This window comes from Centruroides sculpturatus, unplaced genomic scaffold (genome assembly GCF_000671375.1).
Source record: "Centruroides sculpturatus isolate CEXI.00-Female unplaced genomic scaffold, Cexi_2.0 scaffold295, whole genome shotgun sequence".
NCBI lineage: Eukaryota > Metazoa > Arthropoda > Arachnida > Scorpiones > Buthidae > Centruroides > Centruroides sculpturatus.
Window position 1 is genome coordinate 473,792 of NW_019384603.1, and position 13,926 is coordinate 487,717.

A 13,926-nucleotide genomic window follows, 5' to 3' on the forward strand; every position below is an offset into this window, starting at 1 on the left:
AAAACTTAACTTACATAACATAATGTAACAATAACTTAAAAATAACTTAACACTAATTTTTTTATCTTTTCTGTTTTATATATTTTTTAAAATTTTTTATTCACTGCTTTTTGCTTTCTTTCCTTCACTTCCACCAGCACTTTCACTGGATAGAGGTCACTTGGTAAAATATCTATCCAAAGAGGTTTGGCTTTGCCTACTTTTTAAAATGTTTCTAAAATGACTTAGGCAAATGTCATTACTCCGAGCAGCAATACAGCCAGTGTGAACCTTTTCGGGATGTTTCTTTTCAATAAAATCAGTCACTTTCTGATAATACCTCACTCGATAAAGGAAATCCCTTTATTGAGTGAGATTGTTCCACAACAAAGCAAACACATGGACTGAGATTGATGAACAGAAGTGAATAAAAAATGGCACTACAAACTAATGTAACGTCGCATGGTGAGTTTTTGTTCGTACCGTGGAGCAAAAATGTGTTCAAATTTCATGTCATATCCTGAAAATTTTGTATGCTGGAGCATTCATATCCTGAGGTACTACTGTATTAAATATTTGTTTATCAGCTGACATAAAATTAAAAATTATGCAAAACATACTCAATTAAAATTGTTACTCAAACCAATCTTATACTGTGGAAGACAATACTTAAAAAAAAAAAAAGTTGCTTTGTTTAAAAACAACTTAATTTTTACAGAAGGTAACCAAAAAGTAAGATTTCAGTTGTAAAAGAAAATATGTTTGATAAAGTATCTAACTTATATATCTAATAAAGAAAACAATTTAAATGTTCTTGAAAAATAATTAATAAAAACTTGTTGTGTATTTATGAAACAAATGAGTGACTGAGCTAATAATAGAAAGTATAAATCACATTTATCCAAAGAAAGAAACTAAGAACAAAATAGCAGTTTGGCTCAGAGTATGAATTTGATCATATTTTTCAACAAAAAATAAAAATATGTTTTAGTAACTTTGATGGTCAGAACATTTAGCATATTTTTTAAAATAAATTCACAAGTACAAAAATTCAAATCTTTTGTTTTTTTTTAAATTTATAATTGTAATTATTCCACAATGTTTATATACTTTCTAATATTTTCAAAAACTGTAGTTTAATCCAAATCAAATGTTTTGATCTTGTTATTAACAGTTCAACAGCCAATTAATGTCATTAAAAATCTTATTCATTATTTTAATATTATTGCTGTTCCTCTTTCTATTATCTATAATATTTCATGTTCAAATGGTTTTTGTCATAAAAGATAAAATAGTTTGAATCATTACAGGAAAAAAAAAACCATTGTAACGTATTTTTTACTTTTCATAGTTTTTGCATGTAAAACTTTTATTTTAATAACTTTACTGTAAAACTGTATTTTTCATTTAATAACAATAAATTTTAATGTGTAAATTATATATCCACACAAAAAATAGCTTAAAACAAGAAATAATATACTGTATTTCCCTGATCCTAAGACATACCATGACTTTGAAATCAAATATTAAGTGTCTTTTTAAAAAGGACAACATTTTTAAACAACTAAACTTAATGAAAATTAATTAAATAAATAATGTTTGACAGCTCTATTTTCATGCTCTTCCAAATAGACAATAATTATTTGTTTAAAATACTGTGTTGAAGGCACTTTAAATGTTAAGAAGAGCTTAAACTGAACACTTGTTATTGGCAAAAGCTTATTTAAACTAATGTGACTATTAAACAGTAGACACTGAAACATTTAATATTAATGAATAACATACTGTATGATCTCCTTGCAATGACTTCTGATTGTTATTTGGAGTGTAAAATTGCCATGCATTTTGGACAAGTAAAAATGGATTAATAAAAGAAGCATGTTTAAAAATCAAGGAAATATGGTATTTACTTTTAAATGGAATACATTTAATGGTTAACCAATGATTAATTATTACTGTTAATTATACTGTTAAAAGACCCTAATCATATAAAAAGCCATATTTTTCATCTATTTTCTAATTTCTCTGTCTACAATGTGAACTCAAAAACATATATTAATTCATACATAGAATTTATATACAGTAGTATCTCAGGATACGAAATTAATCCGTTCCTAGACTGAGATCGTATCATGAAAATGTCGTAAGGTGAATCATTTTTCCCCATATGATTACACGTAAAACCAAATAATCCATTCCAACATGAAAAATACACTCAAATTAAAGCTAAGCAGTACATTTAAAAAAAATAACTTTAGTAAAGAAAACACTGAAAAATGCATTTTGTAGTTGTAAATGTATAAATAACCATAACAGAATAATAATTGATTTAAAAAAAATGTAGTTTTATTTGCACTTTACCATTGAGGATAGACAACGGTGGAGGTGTAAACTGGTGGCAGAGGAGAGGGAGAAGCGAAATGATACTAAAACTTAACTTACATAACATAATGTAACAATTACTTAAAAATAATTTAACACTAATTTTTTAACTTTTCTGTTTTATATATTTTTTAAAATTTTTTATTCACTGCTTTTTGCTTTCTTTCTTCCACCAGCACTTTCACTGGATAGAGGTCACTTGGTAAAATATCTATCCAAAGAGGTTTGGCTTTGCCTACTTTTTAAAATGTTTCTAAAATGACTTAGGCAAATGTCATTACTCCGAGCAGCAATACAGCCAGTGTGAACCTTTTCGGGATGTTTCTTTTCAATAAAATCAGTCACTTTCTGATAATACCTCACTCGATAAAGGAAATCCCTTTATTGAGTGAGATTGTTCCACAACAAAGCAAACACATGGACTGAGATTGATGAACAGAAGTGAATAAAAAATGGCACTACAAACTAATGTAACGTCGCATGGTGAGTTTTTGTTCGTACCGTGGAGCAAAAATGTGTTCAAATTTCATGTCATATCCTGAAAATTTTGTATGCTGGAGCATTCATATCCTGAGGTACTACTGTATTAAATATTTGTTTATCAGCTGACATAAAATTAAAAATTATGCAAAACATACTCAATTAAAATTGTTACTCAAACCAATCTTATACTGTGGAAGACAATACTTAAAAAAAAAAAAAGTTGCTTTGTTTAAAAACAACTTAATTTTTACAGAAGGTAACCAAAAAGTAAGATTTCAGTTGTAAAAGAAAATATGTTTGATAAAGTATCTAACTTATATATCTAATAAAGAAAACAATTTAAATGTTCTTGAAAAATAATTAATAAAAACTTGTTGTGTATTTATGAAACAAATGAGTGACTGAGCTAATAATAGAAAGTATAAATCACATTTATCCAAAGAAAGAAACTAAGAACAAAATAGCAGTTTGGCTCAGAGTATGAATTTGATCATATTTTTCAACAAAAAATAAAAATATGTTTTAGTAACTTTGATGGTCAGAACATTTAGCATATTTTTAAAAATAAAACACTAAGTTCTTTGGTTTCTCTAACGGAATCTCTGGCTGTTTTTTAACCTGGAAAACTCTTCTCATCCCAAGAAATCTCTCAAATTTCTTAAAAGTTCACTTTTTTCTTATTTTGTGTTAAGGTTGAAGAAATTTTGCAAATAGAAAGTATAATTGACTCATAAACTGTCATAATACAATTGTATTTATTAATTTTAAGCTTGCTTATATTCGTTTTTTAAATTTTTGCTTGTTATGGCATGTCACAGATTGTCAATAATCAGTATGTAATCTATTTGTGATAGGACACTGAAATTCTTTACTTTTCAGAATCTGTAATATTTTAAATAATTGCACTGTGCACTGATGCTGTCTTAAGTTTTAACCATGCCCAGTTAGCTTCAGTATGCCAGATTCATTATGCCAGATTGTGCAAATTGGGCAAGGATACAAACAAGTATGAATTATGCAAGTATAAAGTTTTTCTTCATAAGCCTAATCATTAAAACCAAATGAACTGATAAATTATCAGGCTATAAGCTTGATGCTACTATTAAAGCAGCTGATGTAGACAAATCAAGAATACTAGACAGCAAAAGAAGTACTGCAATAAATCTCAAAAATGAGCTAGAAATCTTCCAGGCTACAGGTGAAAAAACACATAACATCTTTCTTCTCTTAAATGCATTAATGATCCCACCCACATCAATTGAATCGAAAAGGGCATTCTCGGTAGTGAGGCATTTTATTACTAAAATAAGAACTAGATCGAGTGACCAATTTTGCTTTTTAAAAATCTTATCATAAATATTCACAAAAATATTTTGTATTATGTTTTATTTAAAAAAGCAAAAATTACTTTCCAAGTTAGAAGTTTGATCTAAGTTCATTTTTTTCTTTAAATTTTCAACTCAATTCAAAGGCATTTTAGTTGTAAGCAGTTTCCAACAAACATTAATAAATTTTTTCTATTTGTGAAAATTTTCATGTAATTCAAAGGTAATTTTTAATACATATTTTACACAACATTATTATTATTATTATTATCATTTTTATTTTGGAGGTTGCAGAACATATTAAATTACTTAAAAATGAAAAATAATTATATTATTCGATTTCAAGATTTTATATCTTAAAAATAATGGATTATATCCTGGATACTGGGAAACAGTTTACTTTTTCTTGAAATCCTGAGACAAGCAAAGGACCAAGAAATGAGAAACCCTACTAAGCAATCCCTTGGAGTAAATGTTTTTACATTTAATTTAAATCTATGAATATTTTAACCAAAACATTAAATGCATAAAAAAATTAATAATAAAATCAAAAGCAAGTTGTGCTGCTTTTATAAAGAAAACAAACCTATTTTCTTTTTAATAATCACATTTTAATATTATGCAGAATAAATGCATTAATTATTATAAAGAACAAAAAATACACTTTTTAATTTAAATTATTCAAACTGACATTGTTGGAATAGAAATTTGGGATTATTTCAATATTAATGATATTTTTAACAATATATTTAGTATTAAAACTTTTTAAAATCTTATCTATTTAGGATTTCCCCCCAACAACTTTTCCTTGTAATTCTAATCAATACCATTACTTGAGTAAAATAACAAAAAATATGAGAACAGTTTGCTCAATTTCAAATCTATACCAATAAATATTTGTATGTTTGTGGTGTGCATGCAGGAACATAATTTTTCTTGTAAATTAAAATACTGTATCTATGATAACATTTTATTTACTTTCAAAATTAACAAGTTTTACATTGTGTTACTTTATAAAAACTTAACGTGGTTACATAAAAATAATATTTTCAAGAAATCAGAAATATCAGAAATAATTTCATAAACTTTTTTTAATCTAATTTGATAATAAGAGTTTTTTTTATTTAACTTTTTACTAAAAAAATAAATAGATTAAATTGTATTTTAAATAATTTAAAATTAGAAGTTTCATTAAAAAATATTGATAAAAAAATTTTTCTTTACACTATTCATAGATGATTCTATCAAAGTTTGCCAGGACTGAATTTCTATACAATTTATAGTTTTCCAAGTGCATTGCCATTCTGTTAAACTATGCCTTAAATGGTTACTATATAAATGTTCATTTTATGCAAGTGATTTTTAGATATCCATAATTTAAAGATAAAGATGAAAACTTACATTAAAATATATTACAATTATCAAAACTCGGATGAAACCACCCAGCTTTTGAATTATATGATTTTGAAATTTCATAAATTATGAAACTTATGAGCTATAAATTATCTGTTACTGATACAAACATGTCATTTTCCATACTTTCTTTCTGACCTTTCACCTATAAATTTTGGATTTCGAAATTAGGATAAATTTGTGTGAGGTAACTAACAGCCTGAACTAAATGAAGATAATAAAATTGGCTTAATGAAAAATTTAATTTAAATTCTTGTGAATTCTTTGAAGAATATCATATAAATCTTTTTTCAAATAAATGCCTAATAATATTTAACAGATGACACTGCAGATAATAGCCATAATATAAACCAATATTTTAAAAAATCAATTTATTTCAAATGATACTATATGTTTTATTTTTTATTGCAAGTTTTTTCATTTTAACAACTTTTTCTTGATTTATTAACAAATTTTATAATTTAATTAACTAATTTGATTCAATACACATAGAAAACTGTTTGCAACAATTAAATCTTTAAGATAAAATTTGATCACAGTAACTTTGCAATAAATTAGTAATTATTAATATTGTTTCTAATTTTAATTATATATTATTTTGCTTGATTTCATATACATACAAGTAGATTGTTTTAGCTAAAACTGTTTAATATTGCTAGCAGAAAAATATTAACATGTTGTTTAACTAATACCTTATAAAATATTACTATCATCATTAAATTTTATATGTATTTTTGCAATTTCAATAAGTAACTATTGAAATTGCAAAATATTTCAGTTATCCTTGTCCTTTTATATTTGATTTTAAACTGATATTCAAATGAATTTGATCTTCACATTTGAACAGATTGAAAGCTACTGAAGCTGAACCATCAAACTGCATTGAAAATGTTCTTAATTAAAGAAATTTAAGCTGGAGTTTTCTTATGATGTTTGTATATAATGATTTATTTTTACATAAGTGTCTATTTGATTTTGATTATTGATAAAATATTACCAAAAATGTTTTTGAAATAAATAAAATCCTTATATATTTCACTTATACATGTTCAGCAAAAGATAATAGTATTAGAATTATTGTATTAACAGAAAATCAAATATCACAATTTCACAATATAAATAAAAATCTAAAGAACTCATTCTGTGAAATATTGGTATATTAAAAATTACCTATTTCAATATATTATTATAATTTTTTGCTGTTAAAAGCAATTTTATATTGTATATTTATTTAGTGTGAAAACTATGTAATGTTCCATTATAATAAATCATATAAAATAATATCTGTAATGCTTATTGTAACATATTATTTACAACTTATGGAATGACAATATAAAAAATTGGAATTTGGAATTAATCATTGATAATGTATTTAAAATATAACAAAAGTAGTTGAACTTACTGTGTTTATTTTTTCTTAAATATATGTTTGATGGTATGAATCAGAAATATAATAAATTAAAACTTTAATATGTTTTACTTTCAAAAGGAATGTAAAAAAAATTTTATATCAGAAAGTAAGAATGTAACATTAAAGATAAAAAATATTTTCATTGTTTAATTTAATATAGTATTTAGATAAATTTTTAAATATATATATTATATTTTAAATTTTACAAATTCAATCAAAGCACTCATTTTCAAAGTCATTGTGAGTGGCAATTATTACAATATTAGTTTAGAATTAAAAAAATAGTTATTTTCATATAGTTTTTTAACCTTAATTTTTTAACAGAATCACTTCAAACCAAGTTGAAAAATCAGAACATTTCAATTGGCATATAATAAAATCATTAAGCAAATAGGTTATTGATTACATATAATTTTGAAAGAGATAGTATATTCTTGAAAAATTATATCAATAAAATTTAAATTATTTAAATTCATACCTCATTAATGCTACTATCTTGTTCCATTATATTTTTTAATGATTCTGTATCATTGCTTGGAATATCTAACTGAAATCCTTTCTTTTTAATTCTTTTAATCCAGTTATTGTACCACTGATTATTTCCAACAAAATTAGAATTTCCCATCTTTTTAAATTGGAATCGAGCCTGAGCACATATCATTCTTTTAGAAACATCTTTACCTGTAAATATAAACATAGCTTATACAAGACTAACCTAATTTTTATTACTGGATAAAAGCAAAATAAAAATACCTTTATCTATCATATCTTTACGCCATTTCCACAATAACCTATCAACCTCTTCTACATCCTGTTTTTGAGGATTATTTGAATTCTGAATTTCTTGTAGTTCATCTTTTGCCAAGACCCAAGCAAACACTCTCTTTTGTGCAACACCATACTTTCGTGCAGCTGCTCGCTGAGTGTTGTGAAGAGCAAAATCTACCACCTTTATAAATTTATAAGTGATTACTCTGGTTATAAAATATTTCAAAATATAATTTGAAGAATGATATATGATTGAGTATGTTTTGTAGAATGATGATATTTGATGGGAATGTTCAAGATCAATACAAATAAGACCAACTTTCAAATGCGATGCAATACTTTGTATAAAATGGTCCATATTCCAAATATATTTTTCAAAAATAAATAAATCTGAATCGCTTTTGAAGTCATAACATTTTAAATCACATTCTGAAAATATTGACTTACATTATATAAAAGATCTTTTAAAGGAATATTTGAACTTTACAATAACTTGATTAATAAATGTATTGCAATAAAAATACTTAATAATTTTTTTTCAAATTATGCAGTTTATACAGTAATACAATTTTACATATTTTATTCATTTTTTAATATTTATCAATCTATTAAATTTTTTGTTTACGTAAAATATTCCCATATGCATAGCAGTGTTTTTTCAAATTACTACTATCTTATAAATGTCATCTATGTGACTTATAAATTCTATAGATTATTTAATTTCAATTTTTTCCAGTACCTTTTCATGAACTAAAATATGATAAACTATTTTCATTACATATAGTGCATACTATTTTATTCATTAGAATAGGGGTTGATTCAGAAATGGATTTAAACAACATAGATGAGAAACAATGACTAATCTGAATTAACATCAGGCTAATATGGTAGGAGAATGCTTTATACCATCAGACAACCTAGATGACAAAATAAACAGACACTAAATGATCAAAAACATTTGTAATTAAACTGTTTTGCTGCAAACAAAGTATTTTGTGTGAATTTTGAATAAACAGACACTAAACACTATAAACACACAATGCACAAAACCAACACCAACACTGTGAAAAAAAAAATTTACTAACGTTTTCATCTATATAAAAACAGACATCATCAGGTAAAAACGATATAGAACATTTTTATATAGACAAAAACGTTAGTAATTTTTCTTTTTTCACAGTACCGGTGTTGCTTTTGTATGTTGTGTATTTATACAATCCCAGTTTTGGAGAGATACTGAAGATGACTTTGCCTGCCAAGCACTAAACACTACATTAAAATATTCTCTTTTATATTGTTATTAACATTTTTTCACTTATAAAATAATTAAAATGAAAAATAATGTAATCAATTACAATATTTACATTATTGATATATTAACTAAACTTTTTATAATAATTTTTTTATCACTTTATAATTATTATAAAACAATAAACATATAAGCTATATTTTTCTTTCCATGAAAATTATACATAAATATTTCCTGAATAATGAAAATATACATTTTTATAAGAAAATTCAACAATTAATATAACCAAGGGTGTATCTTGGTGTGGTGTCTATGGTGTTGCAGCACCCATTGATAACAAAATCAGTTTCATATTTATTTTTATTTTAAAATAACAATGCACATCACAGGATTTTAATGGAAGAAAGTAATTTTGTATTCTCAAAATCCTGTATACATCCACTGAATATAACAATAAATTTTGCTAATTTTTTTTAAATTTAAAAGCAAACATTTAATTACAATTATCTAATTAATTGTCATAAAAATGTATCAGTATTCTACATTCATTCATTAATACATTCAGTAATTCATCAGTATTATAAAAATATTTAATATTTTTACAACTGCTGCAAAATTGTTTTGTTATTAAAAACTATTTTAAATTTGTTAGACAATCATGAAATCATATTGCTGTAGCATACGAGAATTAATATTTTATTAAGACAAATTTATGCATCTATATTAGTTAAACAGAGATAACAAGGTAAAAAATAATTAATAAAATAAAATTTTGACTGTTTTGAGATGTTAAGAAAAATTTAAAGCAATTGATTAAAACTGAATAATATTTAATTACTTTTAATAAGCTTAATCTACTGTCATCAGGTGATAAATAAAATAACATGCAAAGAATAGAACTTATAAAATCTTTAAATTTTTATATTCTTTCCAATTTAGACCTCATCACAAAAATTATGTGACAATTCATCGATTCCTGGTGCCATTTCTATTTTTATTTCCCCCTTTTTCAAAAGCTTTTCCTTTGTACAAAAGCTCAGCCCTACCCTATCATCCAATGATTTTAAAATGATCTGCAGGATTTTCTCAAGAAGCAAAGTGAAATGATAATGATAGTGTGCATGCGAGTATTGGGATTCGTGATGGTCTCCAATGGGTATTGGTTGCCACCATATGTGATTTTTGGTTCTGACCTGAAGATAGATAGATAGATATGGAAAGATCATGCAGCCTGTGGTATACAATACATAATCTTGCTCACTCATTCAAAAATTTTACAATGATTCACTGGTGTGTGTCTGTGTGTAACAAAAAAAGTGTTGTGATGATTTTAAGATAAGTATTTTATATAAAGAGAATAGATGGTTAAACAGTATATCAATTAAATTAATAGGAATAAATAAACTGGAATATTGTAATTAAATTATTATAATTACTGTGGATCTTGAGAAAGATCTACAGTTTATTAACTTCCATCTATCAAGATCAAAAAAGAAAGTATCCAAACATATATTATTATTAATACCTCAGCTTCAATATGAGTAAATTATGCAAAAAAAAAAAAAAAAAAAAAAAAAAAAAAAAAAAAAAAAAAAAAAAAAAAAAAAAAAAAAAAAAAAAAAAAAAAAAAAAAAAAAAAAAAAAAAAAAAAAAAAAAAAAAAAAAAAAAAAAAAAAAAAAAAAAAAAAAAAAAAAAAAAAAAAAAAAAAAAAAAAAAAAAAAAAAAAAAAAAAAAAAAAAAAAAAAAAAAAAAAAAAAAAAAAAAAAAAAAAAAAAAAAAAAAAAAAAAAAAAAAAAAAAAAAAAAAAAAAAAAAAAAAAAAAAAAAAAAAAAAAAAAAAAAAAAAAAAAAAAAAAAAAAAAAAAAAAAAAAAAAAAAAAAAAAAAAAAAAAAAAAAAAAAAAAAAAAAAAAAAAAAAAAAAAAAAAAAAAAAAAAAAAAAAAAAAAAAAAAAAAAAAAAAAAAAAAAAAAAAAAAAAAAAAAAAAAAAAAAAAAAAAAAAAAAAAAAAAAAAAAAAAAAAAAAAAAAAAAAAAAAAAAAAAAAAAAAAAAAAAAAAAAAAAAAAAAAAAAAAAAAAAAAAAAAAAAAAAAAAAAAAAAAAAAAAAAAAAAAAAAAAAAAAAAAAAAAAAAAAAAAAAAAAAAAAAAAAAAAAAAAAAAAAAAAAAAAAAAAAAAAAAAAAAAAAAAAAAAAAAAAAAAAAAAAAAAAAAAAAAAAAAAAAAAAAAAAAAAAAAAAAAAAAAAAAAAAAAAAAAAAAAAAAAAAAAAAAAAAAAAAAAAAAAAAAAAAAAAAAAAAAAAAAAAAAAAAAAAAAAAAAAAAAAAAAAAAAAAAAAAAAAAAAAAAAAAAAAAAAAAAAAAAAAAAAAAAAAAAAAAAAAAAAAAAAAAAAAAAAAAAAAAAAAAAAAAAAAAAAAAAAAAAAAAAAAAAAAAAAAAAAAAAAAAAAAAAAAAAAAAAAAAAAAAAAAAAAAAAAAAAAAAAAAAAAAAAAAAAAAAAAAAAAAAAAAAAAAAAAAAAAAAAAAAAAAAAAAAAAAAAAAAAAAAAAAAAAAAAAAAAAAAAAAAAAAAAAAAAAAAAAAAAAAAAAAAAAAAAAAAAAAAAAAAAAAAAAAAAAAAAAAAAAAAAAAAAAAAAAAAAAAAAAAAAAAAAAAAAAAAAAAAAAAAAAAAAAAAAAAAAAAAAAAAAAAAAAAAAAAAAAAAAAAAAAAAAAAAAAAAAAAAAAAAAAAAAAAAAAAAAAAAAAAAAAAAAAAAAAAAAAAAAAAAAAAAAAAAAAAAAAAAAAAAAAAAAAAAAAAAAAAAAAAAAAAAAAAAAAAAAAAAAAAAAAAAAAAAAAAAAAAAAAAAAAAAAAAAAAAAAAAAAAAAAAAAAAAAAAAAAAAAAAAAAAAAAAAAAAAAAAAAAAAAAAAAAAAAAAAAAAAAAAAAAAAAAAAAAAAAAAAAAAAAAAAAAAAAAAAAAAAAAAAAAAAAAAAAAAAAAAAAAAAAAAAAAAAAAAAAAAAAAAAAAAAAAAAAAAAAAAAAAAAAAAAAAAAAAAAAAAAAAAAAAAAAAAAAAAAAAAAAAAAAAAAAAAAAAAAAAAAAAAAAAAAAAAAAAAAAAAAAAAAAAAAAAAAAAAAAAAAAAAAAAAAAAAAAAAAAAAAAAAAAAAAAAAAAAAAAAAAAAAAAAAAAAAAAAAAAAAAAAAAAAAAAAAAAAAAAAAAAAAAAAAAAAAAAAAAAAAAAAAAAAAAAAAAAAAAAAAAAAAAAAAAAAAAAAAAAAAAAAAAAAAAAAAAAAAAAAAAAAAAAAAAAAAAAAAAAAAAAAAAAAAAAAAAAAAAAAAAAAAAAAAAAAAAAAAAAAAAAAAAAAAAAAAAAAAAAAAAAAAAAAAAAAAAAAAAAAAAAAAAAAAAAAAAAAAAAAAAAAAAAAAAAAAAAAAAAAAAAAAAAAAAAAAAAAAAAAAAAAAAAAAAAAAAAAAAAAAAAAAAAAAAAAAAAAAAAAAAAAAAAAAAAAAAAAAAAAAAAAAAAAAAAAAAAAAAAAAAAAAAAAAAAAAAAAAAAAAAAAAAAAAAAAAAAAAAAAAAAAAAAAAAAAAAAAAAAAAAAAAAAAAAAAAAAAAAAAAAAAAAAAAAAAAAAAAAAAAAAAAAAAAAAAAAAAAAAAAAAAAAAAAAAAAAAAAAAAAAAAAAAAAAAAAAAAAAAAAAAAAAAAAAAAAAAAAAAAAAAAAAAAAAAAAAAAAAAAAAAAAAAAAAAAAAAAAAAAAAAAAAAAAAAAAAAAAAAAAAAAAAAAAAAAAAAAAAAAAAAAAAAAAAAAAAAAAAAAAAAAAAAAAAAAAAAAAAAAAAAAAAAAAAAAAAAAAAAAAAAAAAAAAAAAAAAAAAAAAAAAAAAAAAAAAAAAAAAAAAAAAAAAAAAAAAAAAAAAAAAAAAAAAAAAAAAAAAAAAAAAAAAAAAAAAAAAAAAAAAAAAAAAAAAAAAAAAAAAAAAAAAAAAAAAAAAAAAAAAAAAAAAAAAAAAAAAAAAAAAAAAAAAAAAAAAAAAAAAAAAAAAAAAAAAAAAAAAAAAAAAAAAAAAAAAAAAAAAAAAAAAAAAAAAAAAAAAAAAAAAAAAAAAAAAAAAAAAAAAAAAAAAAAAAAAAAAAAAAAAAAAAAAAAAAAAAAAAAAAAAAAAAAAAAAAAAAAAAAAAAAAAAAAAAAAAAAAAAAAAAAAAAAAAAAAAAAAAAAAAAAAAAAAAAAAAAAAAAAAAAAAAAAAAAAAAAAAAAAAAAAAAAAAAAAAAAAAAAAAAAAAAAAAAAAAAAAAAAAAAAAAAAAAAAAAAAAAAAAAAAAAAAAAAAAAAAAAAAAAAAAAAAAAAAAAAAAAAAAAAAAAAAAAAAAAAAAAAAAAAAAAAAAAAAAAAAAAAAAAAAAAAAAAAAAAAAAAAAAAAAAAAAAAAAAAAAAAAAAAAAAAAAAAAAAAAAAAAAAAAAAAAAAAAAAAAAAAAAAAAAAAAAAAAAAAAAAAAAAAAAAAAAAAAAAAAAAAAAAAAAAAAAAAAAAAAAAAAAAAAAAAAAAAAAAAAAAAAAAAAAAAAAAAAAAAAAAAAAAAAAAAAAAAAAAAAAAAAAAAAAAAAAAAAAAAAAAAAAAAAAAAAAAAAAAAAAAAAAAAAAAAAAAAAAAAAAAAAAAAAAAAAAAAAAAAAAAAAAAAAAAAAAAAAAAAAAAAAAAAAAAAAAAAAAAAAAAAAAAAAAAAAAAAAAAAAAAAAAAAAAAAAAAAAAAAAAAAAAAAAAAAAAAAAAAAAAAAAAAAAAAAAAAAAAAAAAAAAAAAAAAAAAAAAAAAAAAAAAAAAAAAAAAAAAAAAAAAAAAAAAAAAAAAAAAAAAAAAAAAAAAAAAAAAAAAAAAAAAAAAAAAAAAAAAAAAAAAAAAAAAAAAAAAAAAAAAAAAAAAAAAAAAAAAAAAAAAAAAA

At 18.8% G+C, this 13,926-nt stretch overlaps 1 protein-coding gene across 3 annotated transcripts in view; it reads right to left on the minus strand.

The window, feature by feature from the left end:
* Window positions 1–8,261, minus strand: part of LOC111625096 — a 17,266-nt gene extending 9,005 nt beyond the window's left edge. For 2 of the 3 annotated variants that reach the window (XM_023368128.1, XM_023368129.1), the window contains exons 1-2: window positions 7,747–8,258; window positions 7,472–7,674 (exon numbers count right to left, since the gene is read on the minus strand). In XM_023368128.1, coding sequence (XP_023223896.1) covers window positions 7,472–7,674; window positions 7,747–8,119 — 576 coding nt within the window. In that variant the 5' untranslated portion in view covers window positions 8,120–8,258. Of the gene's footprint in view, window positions 1–7,471; window positions 7,675–7,746 lie in introns of all 3 variants that reach the window. The other variant, XM_023368127.1, reaches the window with a different exon arrangement.
* Between the last annotated feature and the right edge of the window lie 5,665 nt (window positions 8,262–13,926).